The sequence below is a fragment of the Scyliorhinus torazame genome, chromosome 22, assembly GCF_047496885.1.
Source record: "Scyliorhinus torazame isolate Kashiwa2021f chromosome 22, sScyTor2.1, whole genome shotgun sequence".
NCBI lineage: Eukaryota > Metazoa > Chordata > Chondrichthyes > Carcharhiniformes > Scyliorhinidae > Scyliorhinus > Scyliorhinus torazame.
In genome coordinates, this window is record NC_092728.1 from 111,520,451 (window position 1) to 111,547,796 (window position 27,346).

The following is a 27,346-nucleotide window of genomic DNA, read 5'->3' on the forward strand; positions in this document are numbered from 1 at the left end:
TGGTGATAGTGGGTGAGCGAGGAGGTGATAGTGGGTGAGCGAGGAGGTGACAGTGGGTGAGCGAGGAGCTGATAGTGGGTGAGCGAGGAGGTAACAGTGGGTGAGCGAGGAGGTGATAGTGGGTGAGCGAGGAGATGATAGTGGTTGAGCGAGGAGGTGATAGTGGGTGAGCGAGGAGGTGATAGTGGGTGCGTGAGGAGGTGACAGTGGGTGAGCGAGGAGGTGACAGTGGGTGAGCGAGGAGGTGATAGTGGGTGCGTGAGGAGGTGATAGTGGGTGCGTGAGGAGGTGACAGTGGGTGCGTGAGGAGGCGACAGTGGGTGCGTGAGGAGGTGATAGTGGGCGCGTGAGGAGGTGACAGTGGGTGCGTGAGGAGGTGACAGTGGGTGCGTGAGGAGGCGACAGTGGGTGCGTGAGGAGGTGCTGCATTCACTCATATACATGTGCAATTTTGGGGGCAGCAATGAAGACCTGACTGTTTGAATACCCAGGGAGAAGCAGGGACATGAAGGTTTACATTTTGCAAGTTGCAGTATTAAGAAGCTGGGAGGTGATCCCTTCCGAAATGAATCCTCGCAGAATCAGCAGCACAGGCGATGGCCACCTGGCCCATCTTCCTACTGCCAGCCCTCACCCCACACCCCCACAAATTTCTTTCCCAAGCATTTCGAAAGTAATTAAGTTTGTTTCCACTACCCTTTCTGGCAGCACCTTTTAGTGAGAGTCAGTGTGTGGGGGACCCGTACCCCAGTGAGTCAGTGTGTGTGGGACCCGTGCCCCAGTGAGAGTCAGTGTGTGTGGGACCCGTACCCCAGTGAGAGTCAGTGTGTGTGAGACCCGTACCCCAGTGAGAGTCAGTGTGTGTGGAACCCGTACCCCAGTGAGAGTCAGTGTGTGTGGGACCCGTATCCCAGTGAGTCAGTGTGTGTGGGACCCGTACCCCAGTGAGAGTCAGTGTGTGTGTGGGACCCGTACCCCAGTGAGAGTCAGTGTGTGTGGGACCCGTACCCCAGTGAGAGTCAGTGTGTGTGGGACCCGTACCCCAGTGAGAGTCAGTGTGTGTGAGACCCGTACCCCAGTGAGAGTCAGTGTGTGTGGAACCCGTACCCCAGTGAGTCAGTGTGTGTGGGACCCGTATCCCAGTGAGTCAGTGTGTGTGGGACCCGTACCCCAGTGAGAGTCAGTGTGTGTGGGACCCGTACCCCAGTGAGAGTCAGTGTGTGTGGAACCCGTACCCCAGTGAGAGTCAGTGTGTGTGGAACCCGTACCACAGTGAGAGTCAGTGTGTGTGGAACCCGTAACCCAGTGAGTCAGTGTGTGTGGAACCCGTACCCCAGTGAGAGTCAGTGTGTGTGGGACCCGTACCCCAGTGAGTCAGTGCTTTCAAATGCATAATGAAAAGGATTTTAAATTTAATCCATCCGTCTTGCCACACGTACCTTTCCTTTACTGTAGTCCCAAAGTTTCAGAGTGCTGGAAAATAGAGAATTATTTTTGTTGGTAAAAGAAATTGTACAACGTTTTGAAAACAATTTCCAAGGGGCAATTTAGCGTGGCCAATCCGCCGACCCTGCACATCTTCGGGCTGTGGGGGTGAAGCCCACGCAGACACGGGGAGAATGTGCAAACTCATCACGGACAGTGGCTCGGGGCCGGGATCGAACCTGGGACCTCACCGGTGTGAGGCAGTAGTGCTAACCACTGTGCTGCCCTGGAATTCAACAGTTACACAAATGGGGTCAGGGCACCAGTCACAAGTGACAGCTGTTCCTTCCAATGTCCAGAGCAGTTCACTTGCCCTTCCTGGCTCATTACCTCTTCCTCAGTGCAACATGCCGGATACCATTGAAAGGGACCATCTCCTGCACAGGCATGTTGCAGGTGAACCTCGAGAGATCACCCTGCACCACCTTGGGCACAGGGACTCCCAATCACAATTGGGCAGCAAGCCTCGGGCCCACTGCAATCCCTCAAACAAGCAACTGCGGCAATGGAAACATTTTATGAGGCTCAGTATTACCCAGCTGTGGTTATTAATCACAAGGGGAGGGCATCACAGTGCCAGGCGAGGGGAGGGAATCACAGTGGCGGGCGAGGGGGGGCATCACAGTGGCGGGCGAGGGGGGGCATCACAGTGCCGGGTGAGGGGGGCATCACAGTGCCGGGCGAGGGGGGCATCACAGTGCCGGGCGAGGGGGGCATCACAGTGCCGGGCGAGGGGGGCATCACAGTGCCGGGCGAGGGGGGGAGATATCACAGTGCCGGGCGAGGGGGGGCATCACAGTGGCGGGCATCACAGTGGCGGGCGAGGGGGGCATCACAGTGCCGGGCGAGGGGGGGCATCACAGTGCCGGGCGAGGGGGGCATCACAGTGCCGGGCGAGGGGGGGCATCACAGTGCCGGGCGAGGGGGGGGCATCACAGTGCCGGGCGAGCATCACAGAGCCGGGCGAGGGGGGGGGCATCACAGTGCCGGGCGAGGGGGGGGGCATCATAGTGCCGGGCGAGGGGGGGGCATCACAGAGCCGGGCGAGGGGGGGGGGCAATCACAGTGCCGGGCGAGGGGGGGGGCATCACAGTGCCGGGCGAGGGTGGGGGGCATCATAGTGCCGGGCGAGGGGGGGGCATCACAGAGCCGGGCGAGGGGGGGGGCAATCACAGAGCCGGGCGAGGGGGGGGGGAATCACAGTGCCGGGCGAGGGGGGGGCAATCACAGTGCCGGGCGAGGGGGGGCATCATAGTGCCGGGCGAGGGGGGGGCATCACAGTGCCGGGCGAGGGGGGGGGGGGACTGATGCGGGTGGGGGATGACACCATAAGTGCAGATGAGGGTGGCGCCAGTGGTGGGTGAGGGTGGGAGTGGCACCACAAGGGCGGGTGAGGCACTAATGGCAGTCAGCAGGGTTTGGTGGCACAATGTTGGGTGAGGTGGGCAGGTTCTGCCACCAGTCTGATCTCTTACTGCACAGAATGAGTTTTCCTTCGCCCTCAGTGAGGAGGTTGTGGATTGTGGGAGGGCGAGGAGGAGGTGGGAGAGGCGAAACTGCTGGCTCAGAGATTCCACGTTCAAGGAGTAGGTTCTTCAGTTTTATCAGGAAGGTCACCATTAGATCCCAACAGAATGGGCTGTGTTCAGTCAGGAGCAGTTCCTTACTTGTCAAGTGTTGCTGCCAGAATGTATTTCCCATTCGGGGAGAATTTCACAAAGGACACAGGAGGATTATCATCATCTGTGGAGAGAAACGCACTGTTAATGTGAAGTTGTGATGTGGAGATGCCGGCGTTGGACTGGGGTGAGCACAGTACGAAGTCTTACAACACCAGGTTAAAGTCCAACAGGTTTGTTTCGATGTCACTAGCTTTCGGAGCGCTGCTCCTTCCTCAGGTGAATGAAGAGGTATGTTCCAGAAACACATATATAGACAAATTCAAAGATGCCAAACAATGCTAGGAATGCGAGCATTAGCAGGTGATTAAATCTTTACAGATCCAGAGATGGGGTAACCCCAGGTTAAAGAGGTGTGAATTGTACCAAGCCAGGACAGTTGGTAGGATTTTGCAGGCCAGATGGTGGGGGATGAATGTAATGCGACATGAATCCCAGGTCCCGGTTGAGGCCGCACTCATGTGTGCGGAACTTGGCTATAAGTTTCTGCTCGGCGATTCTGCGTTGTCGCGGGTCCTGAAGGCCGCCTTGGAGAACGCTTACCCGGAGATCAGAGGCTGAATGCCCTTGACTGCTGAAGTGTTCCCCGACTGGAAGGGAACATTCCTGCCTGGTGATTGTTGCGCGATGTCCGTTCATTCGTTGTCGCAGCGTCTGCATGGTCTCGCCAATGTACCTCGCTACCACCACCTGCTAATGCTCGCATTCCTAGCATTGTTTGGCATCTTTGAATTTGTCTATATATGTGTTTCTGGAACAGACCTCTTCATTCACCTGAGGAAGGAGCAGCGCTCCGAAAGCTAGTGACATCGAAACAAACCTGTTGGACTTTAACCTGGTGTTGTAAGACTTCGTAATGTGAAGTTGAGATTACCCACTGACCCCAATGCCTGCAGAGCGAGCAGACGGAACCAGCAAAACCCCCAAACGGTCAGTTCAGCAATACACGTGCCGATCAATCATCCTGACCCAGATCCTCGGTTAATGGGCCCTGCAGACTGGAAAGATTCAACACATTCCTGCCAGCCAGACCTGGCTTCCTGCCCCTGATCACTCACCCTGACCCTGATCACTGCCCACTGACCCTGATCACTGCCCACTGACCCCGATCACTGCCCACTGACCCCGATCACTGCCCACTGACCCTGATCACTGCCCACTGACCCGGATCACTGCCCACTGACCCTGATCACTGCCCACTGACCCTGATCCCTGCCCACTGACCCCGATCCCTGCCCACTGACCCCGATCACTGCCCACTGACCCTGATCACTGCCCACTGACCCGGATCACTGCCCACTGACCCTGATCACTGCCCACTGACCCCGATCACTGCCCACTGACCCCGATCCCTGTCCACTGACCCTGATCACTGTCCACTCACCCGGATCCCTGTCCACTCACCCTGATCACTGCCCACTGACCCCGATCACTGCCCACTGACCCTGATCCCTGTCCACTGACCCTGATCACTGTCCACTCACCCTGATCCCTGCCCACTGACCCCGATCACTGCCCACTGACCCCGATCACTGCCCACTCACCCTGATCCCTGTCCACTGACCCTGATCACTGTCCACTCACCCTGATCCCTGTCCACTGACCCTGATCACTGCCCACTGACCCTGATCCCTGTCCACTGACCCTGATCCCTGCCCACTGACCCTGATCACTGCCCACTGACCCTGATCACTGCCCACTGACCCTGATCACTGCCCACTGACCCTGATCACTGCCCACTGACCCGGATCACTGCCCACTGACCCTGATCCCTGTCCACTGACCCTGATCACTGCCCACTCACCCTGATCACTACCCACTGACCCTGATCCCTGTCCACTGACACTGATCACTGTCCACTGACACTGATCACTGTCCACTGACCCTGATCCCTGTCCACTGATCCTGATCACTGCCCACTGTCCACTGATCCTGACCCCTGTCCACTCACCCGGATCACTGTCCACTGACCCTGATCACTGTCCACTCACCCTGATCACTGCTCACTCACCCTGATCACTGCCCACTGACCCTGATCCCTGCCCACTGACCCTGATCACTGCCCACTGACCCTGATCCCTGCCCACTGACCCGGATCACCGCCCACTGACCCTGATCACCGTCCACTGACCCTGATCACCGTCCACTGACCCTGATCACTGCCCACTGACCCCGATCACCGTCCACTGACCCTGATCCCTGTCCACTGACCCTGATCACTGTCCACTGACCCTGATCACTGCCCACTGACCCTGATCCCTGTCCACTGTCCCTGATCCCTGTCCACTGACCCTGATCACTGCCCACTGACCCTGATCCCTGTCCACTGACCCTGATCACTGACCCTGATCACTGTCCACTGACCCTGATCACTGCCCACTGACCCTGATCACCGTCCACTGTCCCTGATCCCTGTCCACTGTCCCTGATCCCTGTCCGCTGACCCTGATCCCTGTCCACTGTCCCTGATCACTGCCCACTGACCCTGATCACTGCCCACTGACCAAGATCACTGTCCACTCACCCTGATCACTGCCCACTGACCCTGGTCCCTGCCCACTGACCCTGACCACTGCCCACTGACCCTGATCACCGTCCACTGACCCCGATCACCGTCCACTGACCCTGATCACCGTCCACTGACCCTGATCACTGCCCACTGACCCCGATCACCGTCCACTGACCCCGATCACCGTCCACTGACCCTGATCACCGTCCACTGACCCTGATCCCTGCCCACTGACCCTGATCCCTGTCCACTGACCCTGATCCCTGGCCACTGACCCTGATCCCTGCCCACTGACCCTGATCACCGTCCACTGACCCTGATCACTCACCCTGACCCTGATCACTGTCCACTGACCCTGATCACTGCCCACTGACCCTGATCACTGACCCTGATCACCGTCCACTGACCCTGATCACCGTCCACTGACCCTGATCACCGTCCACTGACCCTGATCACTGCCCACTGACCCTGATCACTGCCCACTGACCCTGATCACCGTCCACTGACCCTGATCACCGTCCACTGACCCTGATCACTGTCCACTGACCCCGATCACCGTCCACTGACCCTGATCACCGTCCACTGACTCCGATCACCGTCCACTGACCCTGATCACTGTCCACTGCCCGTGATCACTGACCCTGATCACTGTCCACTGACCCTGATCCCTGTCCACTGACCCTGATCCCTGTCCACTGACCCTGATCCCTTTCCACTGACCCTGATCACTGACCCTGATCACTGACCCTGATCACTGACCCTGATCACTGACCCTGATCACTGTCCACTGACCCTGATCACCGTCCACTGACCCTGATCACTGTCCACTGCCCCTGATCCCTGTCCACTGCCCCTGATCCCTGTCCACTGACCCTGATCACCGTCCACTGACCCTGATCACTGCCCACTGACCCTGATCACTGTCCACTGCCCCTGATCACCGTCCACTGTCCCTGTCCAGTGATCTCCGGGTTACAGAGAGTGGGGAAATCAGCTGGGATACCCGCTCCTGATTCCTGGGTGAAAATATCTGAACAGGATCAGGCAAAGCTACGATGCCTGTTCCAGTTGAACAGCTTACCAACAATGCTATCTCAGTTATGACACTCCCGGGGAGTAGATGTCAGTCAGAGGAAGACAGCAGCTGTGAGGCTGCAACACCATCTTATATTTTGGTTTCTTGTTAGCCACACTGTAGCTGGATACGAGTGAACACAGTCAACATCTCAGTGGTCAGTGTGCAGGGCCAGACTTGCACTGCTACGTCCCTCCAACCCACAGCCTCCGGACAACTTACCGATCAATGTTTTCAGGCATTGGCCTGATGCGGTGTCCCAAATACGGCTGTAAGAACAGAAAAAGAAACGGTTGAAAAAGGATCTGTGTCCAGAACTGCTTTCAGATGTTGACCGTATTCTGTGGAACCTCAACATATCGAGCCTTTGCCCATTCAACAAGACGTCAACAAGGTTAAGGGGTTTCAGTTTTTTGGACCCAGTAGAGAAGACCAGAATAAGGGAGATTTATTAGAGGTGCTCAAAACGCTGAAGGATTTCAATCAAGTAAATGAGGAGTAAGTGTGTGTCCTGGTAGGACGGCTGGTAGTCAGATATCAGATTTAAGATAACTGACAGAAGCCTTGGGAGAGGTGAGGCCTTTTCTTGATTGCAGTGAGCTGTCAGCATCTAGAATGTGCTGCTTGAAACTCACTGGAGTTCAGGAGAATGAGAGACGACCCCTTACTGAGACATATCGGATTCTAAGGGGGTTTGACAGGGTCGATGCTGAGAGGATGTTTACTCTTGTGGGAGAGTCTAGGACCAGGGGGCGGAATCTCAGAGTAAGGGGGTCACCCAGTTAAAACAGAAGATGGAGGAGGAATTCCTTCTCTCAGAGGGGAGTGAATCTGTGGAATTCCTTACCGCAGAGAGCAGTAGAGGCTGGGTCGTTAACTATGTGCAAGGCTGAGAGAGACAGATTTTTAGTCAGTGAGGGAACCAAAGGTTATTCACAGTCCCTGCAGCGCAGGGCATTCGGCCCATCGAGTCTGCACTGACCCTCTGAAAGAGCACACTACCCAATCACCCGCCCTATATCCATAACCCCACCTAACCTACACATCTTTGGACTGTGGGAGGAAACCGGAGCACCCGGAGGAAACCCACGCACACACGGGGAGAAAGTGCAAACTCCACACAGAGTAACCCAAGGCCAGAATTGAACCCGGGTCCCTGGCGCTGAGGCAGCAGTGCTAGCCACTGTGCTGCCATTATGGGTATAAAACTCTGATGGGAGTTATGTACAGCCCCCCCCTCACCCCGCAGTAGTCAGGATGTGGGGCAGAAAATAAAACAGGAAATAGAAGGGGCATGCAAAAAAGGCAATATTACAATAATCATGGGGGACTTCAATACGCAGGTGGACTGGGAAAATCGGGTTGGTAGTGGATCCAAAGATATTGAATTTTTGAATGTTTAAGAGATGGTTTTTTGGAGTAGCTTGTGACAAAGCCCACCAGGGAACAGGCAATTCTGGATTTGGTGATGTGTAATGAGGCAGACTTTATTAGGGAACTTAAGGTGAAGGAACCCTTAGGGAGCAGTGACCACAATATGATAGAATTTACCCTGCAGTTTGAGAGGGAGAAGCTGCAATCAGATGTAACGGTATTACAATTAAATAAGGGTAACTGCATAGACATGAGGGCGGAGCTGGCCAGAGTTGATTGGAAAAGGAGCCTAGCAGGGAAGACAGTGGAGGGTTATTCGGGAGGCACAACAGAAATTCATCCCAAGGAGGAGGAAACATGCTAAGGGGAGGATAAGGCATCCATGGTTGACAAGGGAAGTCAGGGGCAACATAGAAGCAAAAGAAAAAGCATACAAAGTGGCGAGGCTTAGTGGGAAGCCAGAGGATTGGGAAGCTTTTAAAAGCGAGCAGAAGCGAACTAAAAAAGCAATTGGGGGAGAAGATGAAATATGATTGTAAACTAGCTAGTAATATAAAAGAAGTTGCAAGAGTTTTTTTCAATACATAAAAGGTAAAAGAGAGGCAAGAATATACATTGGACGGGGGCAATTAGTTAGTGCTGCTGCCTCACGGCACCGAGGTCCCAGGTTCGATCCCGGCTCTGGGACACTGTCCGTGTGGAGTTTGCACATTCCCCCCGTGTTTGTGTGGGTTTCGCCCCCACAACCCAAAAGATGTGCCGGGGAGGTGGATTGGCCACGCGAAATTGCCCTGTAATCCTAAATTTATTTTTAAAAAAGAATAGACATTGGACCACTGGAAAATGTGGCTGGAGAAGTAATAATAGGGAACAAAGAAATGACAGAGGAACTGAATAGTTACTTTACATCAGTCTTCACGGTGGAAGACACTGCCCGGTGGCACAACAGAACTTCGATAGAGGCAGGGGGCAGAGGTGAGTATAACGGCCGTCACGAAGGAGAAGCTGAAAGGTCTGAAGGTGGATAAATCACCAGGACAAGATAGACTATAGCCCGGGGTTCTGAAAAAGGCTAATGTAACACCTCTGTTTAAGGGAGGGAGAGGCTTCCGGTGGCGGCTATGAAGGAGTAAGTCGCACATTTGGTGGCTCCTGCTGTGGTCGGACTTTTGGACCTTTCCCCCCGATTTTTTACCGGACTTGATTTGAAAAATCGATGACAGTGGCAATTGTGTACTGGATTCCCACATCAGTGCGTGGAGAGAAGGACTAGAAGTGCTCGCAAAGGCAGAAACAGAAGGACAGAGAAGGCTTGGGCTGAAGCTGCAGCGGGAGACAGCATGGCGGAGGACCGGACCTCTGGCTTTGTCGACCCAGCGGTCAACGGAGCAGCTGATGCAAGTTATCCAGGAGGGCTTCGCCAAGCAGAAGCGGGTCTGCTTGGACCCAATTAAAGAGGCAATTGCGCAGCTGGAACTTAGATTGGGTGCCCAAGATCGGGCGATCCAGGAAGTAGAGAAGGCGCTGGCTGACCAGGAGGAACATCAAACAGCGGTGGAGTTGGATGTGGGGATGCTAAGAGACCAGCAAAAAAGGCTCCTGGAGAAGGTGGAGGACCCAGAGAACAGGTCCCGTCGTCAGAGCTTGAGGATCATTGGGCTCCCGGAGGGATTCGAAGGAGCTGACGCTGGGGCATACATAGCGGCCATGTTCGAGAAGCTGCTGGGGGATGGGGCGTTCCCCCGGCCCTTGGAGGTGGACAGGGCTCACAGAGCGCTTGCGGGGAAACCGCGAATGGGAGAACCCCCCCCCCCGATGGCAATGGTGGTGAGATTCCACAGATATTTGGATAAGGAGCGCGATTTACAGTGGGCCAAGCAGACACGGAGCTGTAAATGGGACAACAGTATCCTGTGGATCTATCAGGACCTGAGTGCAGAGGTGGCCAGGAGAAGAGCGGGATTCAATCAGATCAGGTCGACCCTTTTCAAGAAAAAGGTGAAGTTCAGGCTGTTGTAACCGGCCCGCCTCTGCGTCACACACGAGGAGCAACATTTCTATTTCGAGTCGCCCGAGGAAGCGCTGGACTTCGCGAAAAGGAAAGGACTGGTGTCGGACTAAGAACTTTGAACGTTGCTGCAACGTTTATGTTTAAAAAAAGTTTCTTGTTTTTCGTTTTGCGGACGTTATTTGTTATACCTGCTGTATGGATCTGGGGCCAGCTGCAGAGCTGAGTGAGGTAAAGTTTGCATTTGCGCTGTTGGGGGGTGGAGGTGTGTTTGTTCAGATGCTGGATCTTTTGCTTGACCTTTTCTTTGTTCAACTTGGGGTTTCTTTCTCTGCCGGGCAATTGCATTGGGATTATTTTTCATTTGAATATATATGTATGAGCGGGGTGGGAGGGTGGGAAGGGAACAATAGGTGAGAGATTGTCTGGCACCAGGGGCGAGGGCCACTAAGCTAGCTGGGCGGGTTAGCTTACGGAAGCGTAGTGGGGGATGAGCAGGTGTTAGGCTTATGAAAGGGGTTGATTTATTTTGTGCTGTTACTGGGGGGGGGGGGGGGGGGGGGAACCGAAAAATGTTCTGCTGACAAGGGAGGGGAGATGACACCCCAACTAGACTGATCACCTGGAATGTAAGAGGGCTCAATGGGCCGGTCAAGAGGGCACGCGTGTTCGCGCATTTGAGAGGACTGAAGGTGGACGTGGTGATGCTGCAGGAGGCGCACCTTAGAGTAACTGACCCGATTAGATTAAGGAAAGGTTGGGTCAGACAGGTTTTTCACTCGGGACTGGACTCGAAGACCAGAGGGGTCACGATCCTGATCAACAAGCGAGTGGTGTTTGAGGCGGGAAGAATAGTTTCGGATGGGGGAGGCGGTACATTATGGTCAGCGGGAATTTGGAGGGCGTGCAGGTGGTATTAGTAAATATATACGCGCCAAACTGGGACGATGTGGAGTTTATAAAGAGGATGCTGGGGAAGATACCGGACCTGGATTCGCATAAGTTGGTCATGGGAGGTGACTTCAACACAGTTATTGACCCTGGCTTGGACCGGTCAAGCTCAAAAACGGGCAGGGTGCCAGCAATGGCTAAGGAGCTAAAAGGGTTCATGGAGCAGATGGGGTGGTGGATCCATGGAGATTTGGGCAGCCGAGAGTGAAGGAGTTCTCCTTCTATTCACATGTGCATAAAGTGTACCCCCGGATTGATTTCTTCATTCTGAGCAGGGCCTTACTGACGGGGGTGGTGGACACGAGGTACTCGGCGATCACAATCTCAAAGAACAAAGAACACAGAACAAAGAAATGTACAGCACAGGAACAGGCCCTTCGGCCCTCCAAGCCCGCGCCGACCATACTGCCCGACTAAACTACAATCTTCTACACTTCCTGGGTCCGTATCCTTCTATTCCCATCCTATTCATATATTTGTCAAGATGCCCCTTAAATGTCCCTATCGTCCCTGCTTCCACTACCTCCTCCGGTAGCGAGTTCCAGGCACCCACTACCCTCTGCGTAAAAAACTTGCCTCGTACATCTACTCTAAACCTTGCCCCTCTCACCTTAAACCTATGCCCCCTAGTAATTGACCCCTCTACCCTGGGGAAAAGCCTCTGACTATCCACTCTGTCTATGCCCCTCATAATTTTGTAGACCTCTATCAGGTCGCCCCTCAACCTCCTTCGTTCCAGAGAGAACAAACCGAGTTTATTCAATCGCTCCTCATAGCTTATGCCCTCCATACCAGGCAACATTCTGGTAAATCTCTTCTGCACCCTCTCTAAAGCCTCCACATCCTTCTGGTAGTGTGGCGACCAGAATTGAACACTATACTCCAAGTGTGGCCTAACTAAGGTTCTATACAGCTGCAACATGACTTGCCAATTCTTATACTCAAACCATCTCAGACCATGCTCAGCACTGGGTTGACCGGCAGGTTAGTAAAGACACTAACCAGCACCCGCACTGGAGGTTGGATGTGGGACTTTTAGCGGACGAGGAAGTGCGAGTGGCTGAGGAAATGTATTCAGAATTACCTGGAGGCCAATGACACTGGGGAAATTTCAGCAGCGGTGGACTGGGAGGCATTGAAGTCGGTGGTTAGAGGGGAGCTGATCTCGAAACGGGCCCACAGGGAGAAGGTGGACAGGGCAGAGACGGACCGGCTGGTAAAGGAGATACTACAGGTCGACAGGAGATATGCAGAGACCCCAGAGGCAAAGCTTTTAAGGGAACGGCGGAGGCTACAGATGGAGTTTGGCTTGTTAACCACAGGAAGGGCGGTGCAGCAGCTGAGAAAGGCGAAGGGGGCGATTTTTGAGTATGGAGAGAAGGCCAGCAGAATGCTTGCACAGCAGCTTAGAAAGAGGGAGGCAGTCAGAGAGATAGGGAAAGTAAAGGATGGAGACGGGAACCTGGTGGGAGGTTCAGCGGGGATGAATAAGGCGTTTAAGGAGTTTTACAGTAGGCTGTATGGGTCGGAACCCCCACCGAGGCCGGAGGGGATGAGACACTTCCTAGGGGGGCTGAATTTCCTGAAGGTGGACAAGGAGCTGGTGGAAGGGCTGGGGGCCCCGATCGGGATTGAAGAGTTAGCGGAGGGTCTGAAGGCCATGCAGTCGGGTAAAGCCCCAGGGCCAGATGGGTACCCATCGGAGTTCTATAAAAAGTTCGCTGGGATATTGGGGCCGCTGTTGATGAGGAAATTCAATGAGGCAAGGGAGAGAGGGGTGCTTGCCCCGACGATGTCACAGGCCACGATCTTGCTGATTCTGAAGCGGGATAAGGATCCGGAGCTGTGTGGGTCCTACAGGCCGATATCCCTATTGAATGTGGACGTCAAACTGCTGGCTAACATTTTGTCCTCTAGGATTGAAGACTGTGTTCCGGACGTGATTGGGGAGGACCAGACGGGGTTCGTTAAGGGAAGGCAGTTGGTGGCCAATGTAGGAAGGCTCTTAAACGTGATCATGATGCCCCCAGAAGGTAGGGAGGTGGAGGTAGTGGACGCAATGGACGCAGAGAAGGCTTTTGATCGAGTAGAATGGGGATATCTGTGGGAGGTTCTGGGGCTTTGGGAGAGGCTTTATTGACTGGGCCAGGTTGCTCTATCAGGCTCCTGTGGCGAGCGTACGGACGAATAGGACATCGGACTATTTTAGTCTACATCAGGGGACATGACAGGGGTGCCCCCTCTACCCACTGCTGTTTGCTGTAGAGCCGCTGGCAATTGCTCCGAGAGCCTCAAGGGGCTGGTCTGGGGAGGGGGGCTGGAACACAGAGTCTCACTTTACACAGACGACATTCTCCTGTATGTATCGGACCCAGTGGAGGGGATGGAAGAAATCATGAGGATTCTGGGGAATTTGGCCGGTTTTCGGGGTACAAACTAAATATGGGGAAAAGTGAGATGTTTGCGATCCAGGCAAAGGAACAGGAGAGGCGACTGGGGGAACTGCCGTTCAGAGTGGCAGGGGGAAGTTTTAGGTATCTAGGCATCCAAGTGGCGCGGGAATGGGAACGGCTGCACAAGCTTAATCTGGCCCGTCTGGTGGACCAAATAAGGACGATTTTCGGAGGTGGGACGCGCTCCCGCTGTCACTGGCTGGGATGGTCCAGACAGTGAAGATGACGGTCCTCCCGAGATTCCTGTTCCAGTGTCTCCTCATTTTTATTCCGCGGACCTTTTGTAAACGGGTAACAAATTTATCACGGGCTTTGTATGGGCGGGCAAGACCCAACGAGTAAAAAAGTGGATGATTAAGCGGAGCCGGGGAGCGGGCAGGCTGGCGCTGCCAAACTTCAGAAACTATTATAGGGTGGCGAATATAGCCATGATCAGGAAGTGGGAGGTGGGGGAGGGGTCGGCATGGGAGCCTTTGGAGGCAGCTTCATGCAAGGGCACCAGTTTGGGGGCGTTGGTAACGGCGCCTCTGCTGTTTCCGTCGGCACGGTACTCCACCAGCCCCGTGGTGGTGGCAGCCCTGAGAGTCTGGGGGCAATGGAGGAGACATGTGGGAGCAGAGGGAGCATCGGTCTGGTCTCCAATCTGTAATAATCACCGGTTTGCCCGGGAAGGATGGACGGGGGGGTTCGGAGATGACAGAGAGCAGGGATTGAGGGGATGGGGGAATATGTTTATAGAACGGAGCTTTCCAAGCTTGAGGGAGCTGGAGGAGAAATTTGGATTGGCGAGGGGAAATGAATTCAGGTACCTGCAGGCGCGGGACTTCCTACGTAGGCAGGTCTCAACCTTCCCGCTCCTACCACCAAGGGAGATTCAGGACAGGGTAGTTTCCAGAGTGTGGGTGGGAGAAGGGAAGGTCTCTGACATCTATAAGGAGCTCATGGGGGTCAGAGGACACGCAGACTGAGGAGCTGAAGCGCAAGTGGGAGGAGGAGTTAGGAGGAGAGACAGAGGATGGTCTCTGGGGTGAGTAGAGTCAGCGCATCTACAACATGCGCCAGGCTCAGCCTGATACAGTTTAAGGTTGGCCTCACATTGCCGCGGGGGGGGGGGGGGGGGGGGCAGCGAACCGTGTCCACATGTTCTGGACATGTCCGAAGCTTAGGGGATTTTGGCAGGGGTTTGCAGATGTCATGTCCACGGTGTTAAAAACAAGGATGGCACCGAGTCCGGAGGTGGTGATTTTCGGGGTGTCGGAAGACCCGGGAATCCAGGAGGAGAAAGAGGCAGACGTTCCCTTTGGATTTCGGCGGCAGCGGTGCGCAAGGGGCCTTCTTGGAGGTGAGTAGCGACTTTAAAACCACTTACCTTTACAGGAGCAGCCCTTTGGATTTCGGCGACAGCGGTGCGCAGGGGCCTTCTGGGAGGTGAGTAGCGACTTTAAAAGCTCTTACCTTTACAGGAGCAGCCCTTTGGATTTCGGCGGCAGCGGTGCGCAGGGGCCTTCTTGGAGGTGAGTAGCGACTTTAAAAGCTCTTACCTTTACAGGAGCAGCCCTTTGGATTTCGGCGGCAGCGGTGCGCAGGGGCCTTCTGGGAGGTGAGTAGTGAGTTTAAAAGCTCTTACCTTTACAGGAGCAGCCCTTTGGATTTCGGCGGCAGCGGTGCGCAGGGGCCTTCTGGGAGGTGAGTAGCGACTTTAAAACCACTTACCTTTACAGGAGCAGCCCTTTGGATTTCGGCGGCAGCGGTGCGCAGGGGCCTTCTGGGAGGTGAGTAGTGAGTTTAAAAGCTCTTACCTTTACAGGAGCAGCCCTTTGGATTTCGGCGGCAGCGGTGCGCAGGGGCCTTCTTGGAGGTGAGTAGCGACTTTAAAACCACTTACCTTTACAGGAGCAGCCCTTTGGATTTCGGCGGCAGCGGTGCGCAGGGGCCTTCTGGGAGGTGAGTAGTGAATTTAAAAAGCCTTACCTGGTCCCGTGTCTGTTCTTCTTTTCTGTTTTATTTGTTTTTATATAAGGCGGGAACCGGAAGTTCGACCTCTGGCAAGTCCCCCCCCCCAACCAATAAATTCTGGTGGAGAGGAAACCCGAGACACTACACGTGTAGTGTCTCCCACCCGCCCTCCTCCTCTAACCTAATAATAAGACCCATTGGTGTAAGGTAAGTGCCATATTGTATTATATTATTAGCATTGTGCAGGTCAAGGATCGGAGGTGGAGGAGCAGTCTCTGTCAGCGAGAGAACCTGAGAACATCTCAGACACTCAGAAGGTAAGAAGGTAAGTAAGTGATTTTTACTTTTATACCTTTTTTCAAATTGTCTGTGTCGGGGGGAAACTGAAGTGACATCACAGAAAAGCTGTGACCTGAGTGGCTGGTTGGGATTCTAACCTAAATTTAAAAAAAAAAAAATTTGAGTATTTGGGAACTAATTAAACATAATAACTTAATTATAATTTAGAGGATATCTAAGCCAGAGATCGGAGAATATTATAGTTAGCTATCGCATTTCCAGTAGAAATCTAGTGCTAGGAAACAGATAGTTGACAGTAACTTTGCAATTTAAAAAAAAAGTATTTAAAAAAAAAAGACAAATTTTAATTTTAATTAATTGGCGCAATGTCAGTTAGAGGGGTGCTGTGCTCTGACTGTGAGATGTGGCAGGTCCGGGAGGCTTCCAGCGTCCCGGATGGCTTCATCTGCAGAAAGTGCACCCAACTGCAGCTCCTCACAGACCGCATGGTTCGGTTGGAGCAGCAATTGGATGCACTTAGGAGCATGCAGGTGGCGGAAAGCGTCATAGATCGCAGTTATGTAAATGTGGTCACACCCAAGGTGCAGGCAGAGAAATGGGTGACCACCAGAAAGGGCAGGCAGTCAGTGCAGGAATCCCCTGTGGTTGTCCCCCTCTCGAACAGATATACCCCTTTGGATACTGTCGGGGGGGATAGCCTATCAGGGGAAAACAGCAGCAGCCAGAGCAGTGGCACCACGGCTGGCTCTGATGTTCAGAAGGGAGGGTCAAAGCGCAGAAGAGTAATAGTAATAGGGGACTCTATAGTCAGGGGCACAGATAGGAGCTTCTGTGGACGTGAAAGAGACTCCAGGATGGTATGTTGCCTCCCTGGTGCCAGGGTCCAGGATGTCTCCGAACGGGTAGAGGGAATCCTGAAGGGGGAGGGCAAACAGGCAGAGGTCGTTGTACATATTGGTACTAACGACATAGGCAGGAAGGGGCATGAGGTCCTGCAGCAGGAGTTCAGGGAGCTAGGCAGAAAGTTAAAAGACAGGACCTCGAGGGTTGTAATCTCGGGATTACTCCCTGTGCCACGTGCCAGTGAGGCGAGAAATAGGAAGATAGAGCAGACAAACACGTGGCTAAACAGCTGGTGTAGGAGGGAGGGTTTCCGTTATCTGGACCACTGGGAGCTCTTCCGGGGCAGGTGTGACCTGTATAAGATGGACGGGTTGCATCTAAACCGGAGAGGCATAAATATCCTGGCCGCGAGGTTTGCTAGTGTCACACGGGAGGGTTTAAACTAGTATGGCAGGGGGGTGGGCACGGGAGCAATAGGTCAGAAGGTGAGAGCATTGAGGGAGAACTAGGGAATAGGGACAGTGTGGCTCTGAGGCAGAGCAGATGGGGAGAAGTTGCTGAACACAGCGGGTCTGGTGGCCTGAAGTGCATATGTTTTAATGCAAGGAGCATTACGGGTAAGGCAGATGAACTTAGAGCTTGGATTACTACTTGGAACTATGATGTTGTTGCCATTACAGAGACCTGGTTGAGGGAAGGGCAGGATTGGCAGCTAAACGTTCCAGGATTTAGATGTTTCAGGCGGGATAGAGGGGGATGTAAAAGGGGAGGCGGAGTTGCGCTACTTGTTCGGGAGAATATCACAGCTATACTGCGAGAGGACACCTCCGAGGGCAGTGAGGCTATATGGGTAGAAATCAGGAATAAGAAGGGTGCAGTCACAATGTTGGGGGTATACTACAGGCCTCCCAACAGCCAGCGGGAGATGGAGGAGCAGATAGGTAGACAGATTTTGGAAAAGAGTAAAAACAACAGGGTTGTGGTGATGGGAGACTTCAACTTCCCCAATATTGACTGGGACTCACTTAGTGCCAGGGGCTTAGACGGGGCGGAGTTTGTAAGGAGCATCCAGGAGGGCTTCTTAAAACAATATGTAAACAGTCCAACTAGGGAAGGGGCGGTACTGGACCTGGTATTGGGGAATGAGCCCGGCCAGGTGGTAGATGTTTCAGTAGGGGAGCATTTCGGTAACAGTGACCACAATTCAGTAAGTTTTAAAGTACTGGTGGACAAGGATAAGAGTGGTCCAAGGATGAATGTGCTAAATTGGGGGAAGGTTAATTATAACAATATTAGGCGGGAACTGAAGAACATAGATTGGGGGCGGATGTTTGAGGGCAAATCAACATCTGACATGTGGGAGGCTTTCAAGTGTCAGTTGAAAGGAATACAGGACAGGCATGTTCCTGTGAGGAAGAAAGATAAATACGGCAATTTTCGGGAACCTTGGATAACGAGAGATATTGTAGGCCTCGTCAAAAAGAAAAAGGAGGCATTCAATCAGGGCTAAAAGGCTGGGAACAGACGAAGCCTGTGTGGCATATAAGGAAAGTAGGAAGGAACTTAAGCAAGGAGTCAGGAGGGCTAGAAGGGGTCATGAAAAGTCATTGGCAAATAGGGTTAAGGAAAATCCCAAGGCTTTTTACACGTACATAAAAAGCAAGAGGGTAGCCAGGGAAAGGGTTGGCCCACTGAAGGATAGGCAAGGGAATCTATGTGTGGAGCCAGAGGAAATGGGCGAGGTACTAAATGAATACTTTGCATCAGTATTCGCCAAAGAGAAGGAATTGGTAGATGTTGAGTCTGGAGAAGGGGGTGTAGATAGCCTGGGTCACATTGTGATCCAAAAAGATGAGGTGTTGGGTGTCTTAAAAAATATTAAGGTAGATAAGTCCCCAGGGCCGGATGGGATCTACCCCAGAAAACTGAAGGAGGCTGGAGAGGAAATTGCTGAGGCCTTGACAGAAATCTTTGGATCCTCGCTGTCTTCAGGGGATGTCCCGGAGGACTGGAGAATAGCCAATGTTGTTCCTCTGTTTAAGAAGGGTAGCAAGGATAATCCCGGGAACTACAGGCCGGTGAGCCTTACTTCAGTGGTAGGGAAATTACTGGAGAGAATTCTTCGAGACAGGATCTACTCCCATTTGGAAGCAAATGGACGTATTAGTGAGAGGCAGCACGGTTTTGTGAAGGGAAGGTCGTGTCTCACTAACTTGATAGAGTTTTTCGAGGAGGTCACTAAGATGATTGATGCAGGTAGGGCAGTAGATGTTGTCTATATGGACTTCAGTAAGGCCTTTGACAAGGTCCCTCATGGTAGACTAGTACAAAAGGTGAAGTCACACGGGATCAGGGGTGAACTGGCAAGGTGGATACAGAACTGGCTAGGCCATAGAAGGCAGAGGGTAGCAATGGAGGGATGCTTTTCTCATTGGAGGGCTGTGACCAGTGGTGTTCCACAGGGATCAGTGCTGGGACCTTTGCTCTTTGTAATATATATAAATGATTTGGAGGAAAATGTAACTGGTCTGATTAGTAAGTTTGCAGACGACACAAAGGTTGGTGGAATTGCGGATAGCGATGAGGACTGTCTGAGGATACAGCAGGATTTAGATTGTCTGGAGACTTGGGCGGAGAGATGGCAGATGGAGTTTAATCCGGACAAATGTGAGGTAATGCATTTTGGAAGGGCTAATGCAGGTAGGGAATATACAGTGAATGGTAGAACCCTCAAGAGTATTGAAAGTCAAAGAGATCTAGGAGTACAGGTCCACAGGTCATTGAAAGGGGCAACACAGGTGGAGAAGGTAGTCAAGAAGGCATACGGCATGCTTGCCTTCATTGGCCGGGGCATTGAGTATAAGAATTGGCAAGTCATGTTGCAGCTGTATAGAACCTTAGTTAGGCCACACTTGGAGTATAGTGTTCAATTCTGGTCGCCACACTACCAGAAGGATGTGGAGGCTTTAGAGAGGGTGCAGAAGAGATTTACCAGAATGTTGCCTGGTATGGAGGGCATAAGCTATGAGGAGCGATTGAATAAACTCGGTTTGTTCTCACTGGAACGAAGGAGGTTGAGGGGCGACCTGATAGAGGTATACAAAATTATGAGGGGCATAGACAGAGTGGATAGTCAGAGGCTTTTCCCCAGGGTAGAGGGGTCAATTACTAGGGGGCATAGGTTTAAGGTGAGAGGGGCAAAGTTTAGAGTAGATGTACGAGGCAAGTTTTTTACGCAGAGGGTAGTGGGTGCCTGGAACTCACTACCGGAGGAAGTAGTGGAAGCAGGGACGATAGGGACATTTAAGGGGCATCTTGACAAATATATGAATAGGATGGGAATAGAAAGATACGGACCCAGGAAGTGTAGAAGATTGTAGTTTAGTCGGGCAGTATGGTCGGCACGGGCTTGGAGGGCCGAAGGGCCTGTTCCTGTGCTGTACATTTCTTTGTTCTGTGCTTTGCTTCCTTGGTAGCCCAGAGACGGATACTATTAGCTTGGAGGGACTCAAAGACCCGAAGTCGGAGACCTGGCTATCGGACATGGCTAGCTTTCTCTGTTTGGAGAAAATCAAGTTCGCCTTGAGAGGGCCAATGTTAGGGTTCGCCCGGAGGTGGCAACCGTTCGTCAACTTCTTTGCAGAAAATTAATCGTCAGGAGAGAGGGGGGGGGGAGGAGGAGAAGGGGAGAGGTTAGCATAGTTTAGAGTAGGGGGTTAATAAAGGTGGGACCTGTCATGGAGGAAGCAAGCTTTTTGCGCTATGTTTATAGACTTATGTATATTGTTTATTTTGTTGTAAAACCAAAAATACCTCAATAAAATGTTCATTGAAAATAAAGGGAGGGAGGCGGGCAGCTTGGTGGCGCAGTGGTTAGCACCGTCCGTCCGGAGTTTGCACATTCTCCCCGTGTCTGCGTGGGTTTCGCCCCCACAACCCAAAGATGTGCAGGGTAGGTGGATTGGCCGCGCTAAATTGTCCCTTAATTGGAAAAAATGAATTGGGTACTTTAAATTTTTTTAAAAATTCTTTGAGGAGGTAACAAGGAAGTTAGACAAAGGCGAATCAGTGGACATGATCTATTTGGATTTCCAGAAGGCCTTTGACAAGGTGTCGCATAGGAGGCTGCTAAATAAGATAAGAGCCATGGTGTTAGGGGCAAGATACTGGAATGGGTAGAGGATTGGTTGACTGGCAGAAGGTAGAGAGTGGGGATGGCAGCCGGTAACTAGCGGTATTCCACAGGATTCCGTGCTGGGGCCACGGTATACATTAATGCTATCCACGGTATACATTAATGCTATTCACAGTATACATTAATGATCTGGAAGAAGGAATGGAGCGCACTGCTGCTAGGTTTGCAGGTGATACAAAGATATATAGAGGGACCGATGGTACTGATGAAGTGGAGAGGCTGCAGAATGGTCTGGACAGACGAGGAGAGTAGGCAATGAAGTGGCAGACGAACTACAATGTGGAACAGTGTGAAGCTATGCACTTGGTAGGAAGGCTGGAGACATAAGCTATTTTCTAAATGGGGAAGAGTTTTGGAAATCAGAAGCACAAAGGGACTTAGGAGTCCTAGTACAGGATTCTCGCAAGGTTAACGTACAGGTTCAGTCGGCAGTTAGGAAGGCAAATGCAATGTTAGCATTCAAGTCGAGAGGGCTAGAATACAAGACCAGGGATGTACTTCTGAGGCTGTATAAGGGTCTGGTCAGAAACCATTTGGAGTATTGTGAGCAGTTTTGGGTCCCGTATCTAAGGAAGGACGTGCTGGCCTTGGAAAGGGTCCAGAGGAGGTTCGCAAGAATGGTCCCTGGAATGAAGAACTTGTCGTATGAGGAACGGTTGAGAACTCTGGGTCTGTACTCGTTGGTGTTTAGAAGGATTGGGGGGGGGGGGGGGGAGTTTCCACTTGTAGGAAAAACTAGAACCAGAGGACACCATCTCAGACTAAAGGGACGATCCTTTAAAACAGAGATGAGGAGGATTTCTTCAGCCAGAGGGTGGTGAATCTGTGGAACTCTTTGCCGCAGAAGGCTGTGGAGACCAAATCCAAACCCTAACTCCATTCATATTTGTGGTCTTATTCCTAATTATAAATGAGTGCACTTCAAAACTAACAATTTGGGACATCTGAAATCAGTGTCTTTCCTCATTGTAGCCCAGAAGTCACATCAATGCACGTTAACATGCAGCAAGATTCAAATTACTGATTGCAAACCAAGTAACACTTACCACAGCCCATCGTAACTACTGGAGACAATGAGGGATCCATCTCTGTTGAAATGCACCTGAGGATGAATTCAACACATGTCCAATCATAAGGAGACATGGCAGCAATTTCCCACAAGGTGGCAGCATTTCACACTGACACCAATTCACTCCAACACTGACAAATTGTCTACAACAAACCCATACACCAGAAGTGTTCCAAAGCACAAAATAACCACAACAGTTTTATAAATAGGGACACAGACTCCATGGGTGAAGCCGGTCCACCCATCGGTACAAACTGTCGGCAGTTTGAATGCCCCATTATTCCAGCCATGGCGACAGTGTAGATTGGCCAAGATAGTGCAACGGATGGGAGATGACAGGAATGAGTGTTGAGATATGGCGGCTGTTTCAACAGAGAGGCGGAGGCCGGGACTGAGATTGGAGGTTGGGGGTACGAGACGGGTTTGCGGGGTAAGTCCGCAGCCGGAGACAGAACCGAGAGACCGGGACGAGGCTGTAGGCTGGGATTCTGGCAAAGTGATTGGGTAGAAATCAGCGCCTGGTTTGAAGTGACTTCGGGCAGCACAGCGGCACAGTGGTTAGCACTGCTGCCTCACGGGGCAGCACGGCGGCACAGTGGTTAGCACTGCTGCCTCACGGGGCAGCACAGCGGCACAGTGGTTAGCACTGCTGCCTCACGGGGCAGCACGGTGGCACAGTGGTTAGCACTGCTGCCTCACGGGGCAGCACAGCGGCACAGTGGTTAGCACTGCTGCCTCACGGGGCAGCACGGTGGCACAGTGGTTAGCACTGCTGCCTCACGGGGCAGCACAGCGGCACAGTGGTTAGCACTGCTGCCTCACGGGGCAGCACGGTGGCACAGTGGTTAGCACTGCAGCCCCACGGGGCAGCACGGCGGCACAGTGGTTAGCACTGCTGCCTCACGGGGCAGCACAGCGGCACAGTGGTTAGCACTGCTGCCTCACGGGGCAGCACAGCGGCACAGTGGTTAGCACTGCTGCCTCACGGGGCAGCACAGCTGCACAGTGGTTAGCACTGCTGCCTCACGGGGCAGCACGGCGGCACAGTGGTTAGCACTGCTGCCTCACGGGGCAGCACAGCGGCACAGTGGTTAGCACTGCTGCCTCACGGGGCAGCACGGTGGCACAGTGGTTAGCACTGCTGCCTCACGGGGCAGCACAGCGGCACAGTGGTTAGCACTGCTGCCTCACGGGGCAGCACAGCGGCACAGTGGTTAGCACTGCTGCCTCACGGGGCAGCACGGTGGCACAGTGGTTAGCACTGCTGCCTCACGGGGCAGCACGGCGACGCAGTGGTTAGCACTGCTGCCTCACGGGGCAGCACGGCGTCGCAGTGGTTAGCACTGCTGCCTCATGGGGCAGCATGGCGACGCAGTGGTTAGCACTGCTGCCTCACGGGGCAGCACGGCGACGCAGTGGTTAGCACTGCTGCCTCACGGGGCAGCACGGCGGCACAGTGGTTAGCACTGCTGCCTCACGGGGCAGCACGGCGACGCAGTGGTTAGCACTGCTGCCTCACGGGGCAGCACGGCGTCGCAGTGGTTAGCACTGCTGCCTCATGGGGCAGCATGGCGACGCAGTGGTTAGCACTGCTGCCTCACGGGGCAGCACGGCGACGCAGTGGTTAGCACTGCTGCCTCACGGGGCAGCACGGCGGCACAGTGGTTAGCACTGCTGCCTCACGGGGCAGCACGGTGTCACAGTGGTTAGCACTGCAGCCCCACGGGGCAGCACGGCGGCACAGTGGTTAGCACTGCTGCCTCACGGGGCAGCACGGTGGCACAGTGGTTAGCACTGCTGCCTCACGGGGCAGCACGGCGACGCAGTGGTTAGCACTGCTGCCTCACGGGGCAGCACGGCGTCGCAGTGGTTAGCACTGCTGCCTCATGGGGCAGCATGGCGACGCAGTGGTTAGCACTGCTGCCTCACGGGGCAGCACGGCGACGCAGTGGTTAGCACTGCAGCCCCACGGGGCAGCACGGTGTCACAGTGGTTAGCACTGCTGCCTCACAGGGCAGCACAGCGGCACAGTGGTTAGCACTGCTGCCTCACGGGGCAGCACGGTGTTGCAGTGGCTAGCACTGCTGCCTCACGGGGCAGCACGGCGGCACAGTGGTTAGCACTGCTGCCTCACGGGGCAGCACGGTGTTGCAGTGGCTAGCACTGCTGCCTCATGGGGCAGCACGGCGACGCAGTGGTTAGCACTGCTGCCTCACGGGGCAGCACGGCGACGCAGTGGCTAGCACTGCTGCCTCACGGGGCAGCACGGCGACGCAGTGGTTAGCACTGCTGCCTCACGGGGCAGCACAGGGACGCAGTGGTTAGCACTGCTGCCTCACGGGGCAGCACGGCGACGCAGTGGTTAGCACTGCTGCCTCACGGGGCAGCACGGTGTCACAGTGGTTAGCACTGCTGCCTCACGGGGCAGCACGGCGACGCAGTGGTTAGCACTGCTGCCTCACGGGGCAGCACGGTGTCACAGTGGTTAGCACTGCTGCCTCACGGGGCAGCACGGTGTCACAGTGGTTAGCACTGCTGCCTCACGGGGCAGCACGGCGACGCAGTGGTTAGCACTGCTGCCTCACGGGGCAGCACGGTGACGCAGTGGTTAGCACTGCTGCCTCACGGGGCAGCACGGCGACGCAGTGGTTAGCACTGCTGCCTCATGGGGCAGCACGGCGACGCAGTGGTTAGCACTGCTGCCTCACGGGGCAGCACGACGACGCAGTGGCTAGCACTGCTGCCTCATGGGGCAGCACGGCGGCGCAGTGGTTAGCACTGCTGCCTCATGGGGCAGCACGGTGGCGCAGTGGTTAGCACTGCTGCCTCACGGCACTGAGGACCCGGGTTCGAATCCCGGCTCTGGGTCACTGTCCGTGTGGAGTTTGCACATTCTCCCCGTGCTTGCGTGGGTTTCACCCCCACAACCCAAAGATGCGTAGGGTAGGTGGATTGGCCGCGCTAAATTGCCCCTTAATTGGGGGAAAAAAAATTGGATACTCTAAATTTATAAATAAATAAACAAAATTTAAAAAGGTTTGAAGTAACTCAGCAGCAGTAAGTGAGCACTAGCCCAAACATTCCCCAATCAGTCTTGCCCAATAGGACAGGCAGGTTCCCCATACAAACACTTACAGCAGATACAGGGTCAGAATGTGCTGGCAGTGTCTTCAGGCATTTCCCAGTCTTCACATCCCAGATCCGGACACTCTCATCAAACTGTTAAAACAAAGCAGTTACGTCCAAAATTAATTAAGCGTTGTAAACTTTTCCCAGTAACTTCATTGCAGTGTTAATGTAAACTGCAAACTGGGATAAAGCATCTCATCAATAACTCCAGCACAGGAAGCATGATACGAATCGTAAAATGAAGTGACAGAGAACAATACATTGTTCCTTTTCCATGAGGATTTTTGAGACTAGGAGTCAATGAAGGTCACAGTCAGTGTGTGGGGGACCCGTACCCCAGTGAGAGTCAGTGTGTGTGGGACCCGTACCCCAGTGAGAGTCAGTGTGTGTGGAACCCCTACCGCAGTGAGAGTCAGTGTGTGTGGGACCCGTACCCCGGTGAGAGTCAGTGTGTGTGGGACCCGTACCCCAGTGAGAGTCAGTGTGTGTGGGACCCGTACCCCAGTGAGAGTCAGTGTGTGTGGGACCCATACCCCAGTGAGAGTCAGTGTGTGTGGGACCCGTACCCCAGTGAGAGTCAGTGTGTGTGGGACCCGTACCCCAGTGAGAGTCAGTGTGTGTGGGACCCGTACCCCAGTGAGAGTCAGTGTGTGGGACCTGTACCCCAGTGAGAGTCAGTGTGTGTGGGACCCGTACCCCAGTGAGAGTCAGTGTGTGTGGAACCCCTACCCCAGTGAGAGTCAGTGTGTGTGGGACCCGTACCCCAGTGAGAGTCAGTGTGTGGGACCTGTACCCCAGTGAGAGTCAGTGTGTGTGGAAGCCGTACCCCAGTGAGAGTCAGTGTGTGTGGAACACGTACCCCAGTGAGAGTCAGTGTGTGTGGAACCCCTACCCCAGTGAGAGTCAGTGTGTGTGGGACCCGTCCCCCAGTGAGAGTCAGTGTGTGGGACCTGTAACCCAGTGAGAGTCAGTGTGTGTGGGACCCGTACCCCAGTGAGAGTTAGTGTGTGTGGAACCCCTACCCCAGTGAGAGTCAGTGTGTGTGGGACCCGTGCCCCAGTGAGAATCGGTGTGTGTGGAACCGGTACCCCAGTGAGAGTCAGTGTGTGTGGGACCTGTACCCCAGTGAGAGTCAGTGTGTGTGGGACCCGTACCCCAGTGAGAGTCAGTGTGTGTGGAACCCCTACCCCAGTGAGAGTCAGTGTGTGTGGGACCCGTACCCCAGTGAGAGTCAGTGTGTGGGACCTGTACCCCAGTGAGAGTCAGTGTGTGTGGAAGCCGTACCCCAGTGAGAGTCAGTGTGTGTGGAACACGTACCCCAGTGAGAGTCAGTGAGTGGGATCCCTACCCCAGTGAGAGTCAGTGTGTGTGGGACCCGTGCCCCAGTGAGAATCGGTGTGTGTGGAACCCGTACCCCAGTGAGAGTCAGTGTGGGTGGGCCCCGTACCGCAGTGAGAGTCAGCGTGTGTGGAACCCGTACCGCAGTGAGAGTCAGTGTGTGTGGAACCCGTATCCCAGTGACAGTCAGTGTGTGTGGAACCCGTACCCCAGTGAGAGTCAGTGTGTGTGGGACCCGTACCCCAGTGAGAGTCAGTGTGTGTGGGACCCGTACCGCAGTGAGAGTCAGTGTGTGTGGGACCCGTACCGCAGTGAGAGTCAGTGTGTGTGGGACCCGTACCCCAGTGAGAGTCAGTGTGTGGGACCCGTACCCCAGTGAGAGTCAGTGTTTGTGGGACCCGTACCCCAGCGAGTCAGTGTGTGTGGGACCCGTACCCCAGTGAGAGTCAGTGTGTGTGGAACCCGTACCCCAGTGAGAGTCAGTGTGCGTGGAACCCGTACCCCAGTGAGAGTCAGTGTGTGTGGAACCCGTACCCCAGTGAGAGTCAGTGTGTGTGGGACCCGTACCACAGTGAGAGTCAGTGTGTGTGGGACCCGTACCCCAGTGAGAGTCAGTGTGTGTGGAACCCGTACCCCAGTGAGAGTCAGTGTGTGTGGGACCCGTACCCCAGTGAGAGTCAGTGTGTGTGGGACCCGTACCCCAGTGAGAGTCAGCGTGTGTGGAACCCGTACCCCAGTGAGAGTCAGCGTGTGTGGAACAATCTGGATCAACAACTGGAGGTTTGCTTTTCTACGTTCAAAATAAAAAACATTCTGGTGGCCATGAAAGCTACTCACCGATCCGGAAACAATCAGATTTGACTGAGGGTTGAAATTACAGCAGAAAACATAGTTGCTGTGACCTTTCAGAGTCTTCAAACATTTGCCCTGGAATTGGAAAGCAATCTGGGCTCAGTACATTGCAGCAAGAGGTGCAAATCCA

General features: G+C 53.8%; 1 protein-coding gene across 1 annotated transcript in view; it reads right to left on the bottom strand.

The window, feature by feature from the left end:
- The window catches only part of wdr5 (WD repeat domain 5), a 73,651-nt gene that overhangs the window by 12,707 nt on the left and 33,598 nt on the right, over positions 1-27,346 (bottom strand). Inside the window, exons 6-11 of the mRNA XM_072488942.1 lie at positions 27,202-27,291; positions 25,033-25,116; positions 21,875-21,930; positions 6,971-7,017; positions 3,153-3,228; positions 1,440-1,473 (exon numbers count right to left, since the gene is read on the bottom strand). Coding sequence (XP_072345043.1) covers positions 1,440-1,473; positions 3,153-3,228; positions 6,971-7,017; positions 21,875-21,930; positions 25,033-25,116; positions 27,202-27,291 — 387 coding nt within the window. The remainder of the gene's footprint in view (positions 1-1,439; positions 1,474-3,152; positions 3,229-6,970; positions 7,018-21,874; positions 21,931-25,032; positions 25,117-27,201; positions 27,292-27,346) is intronic.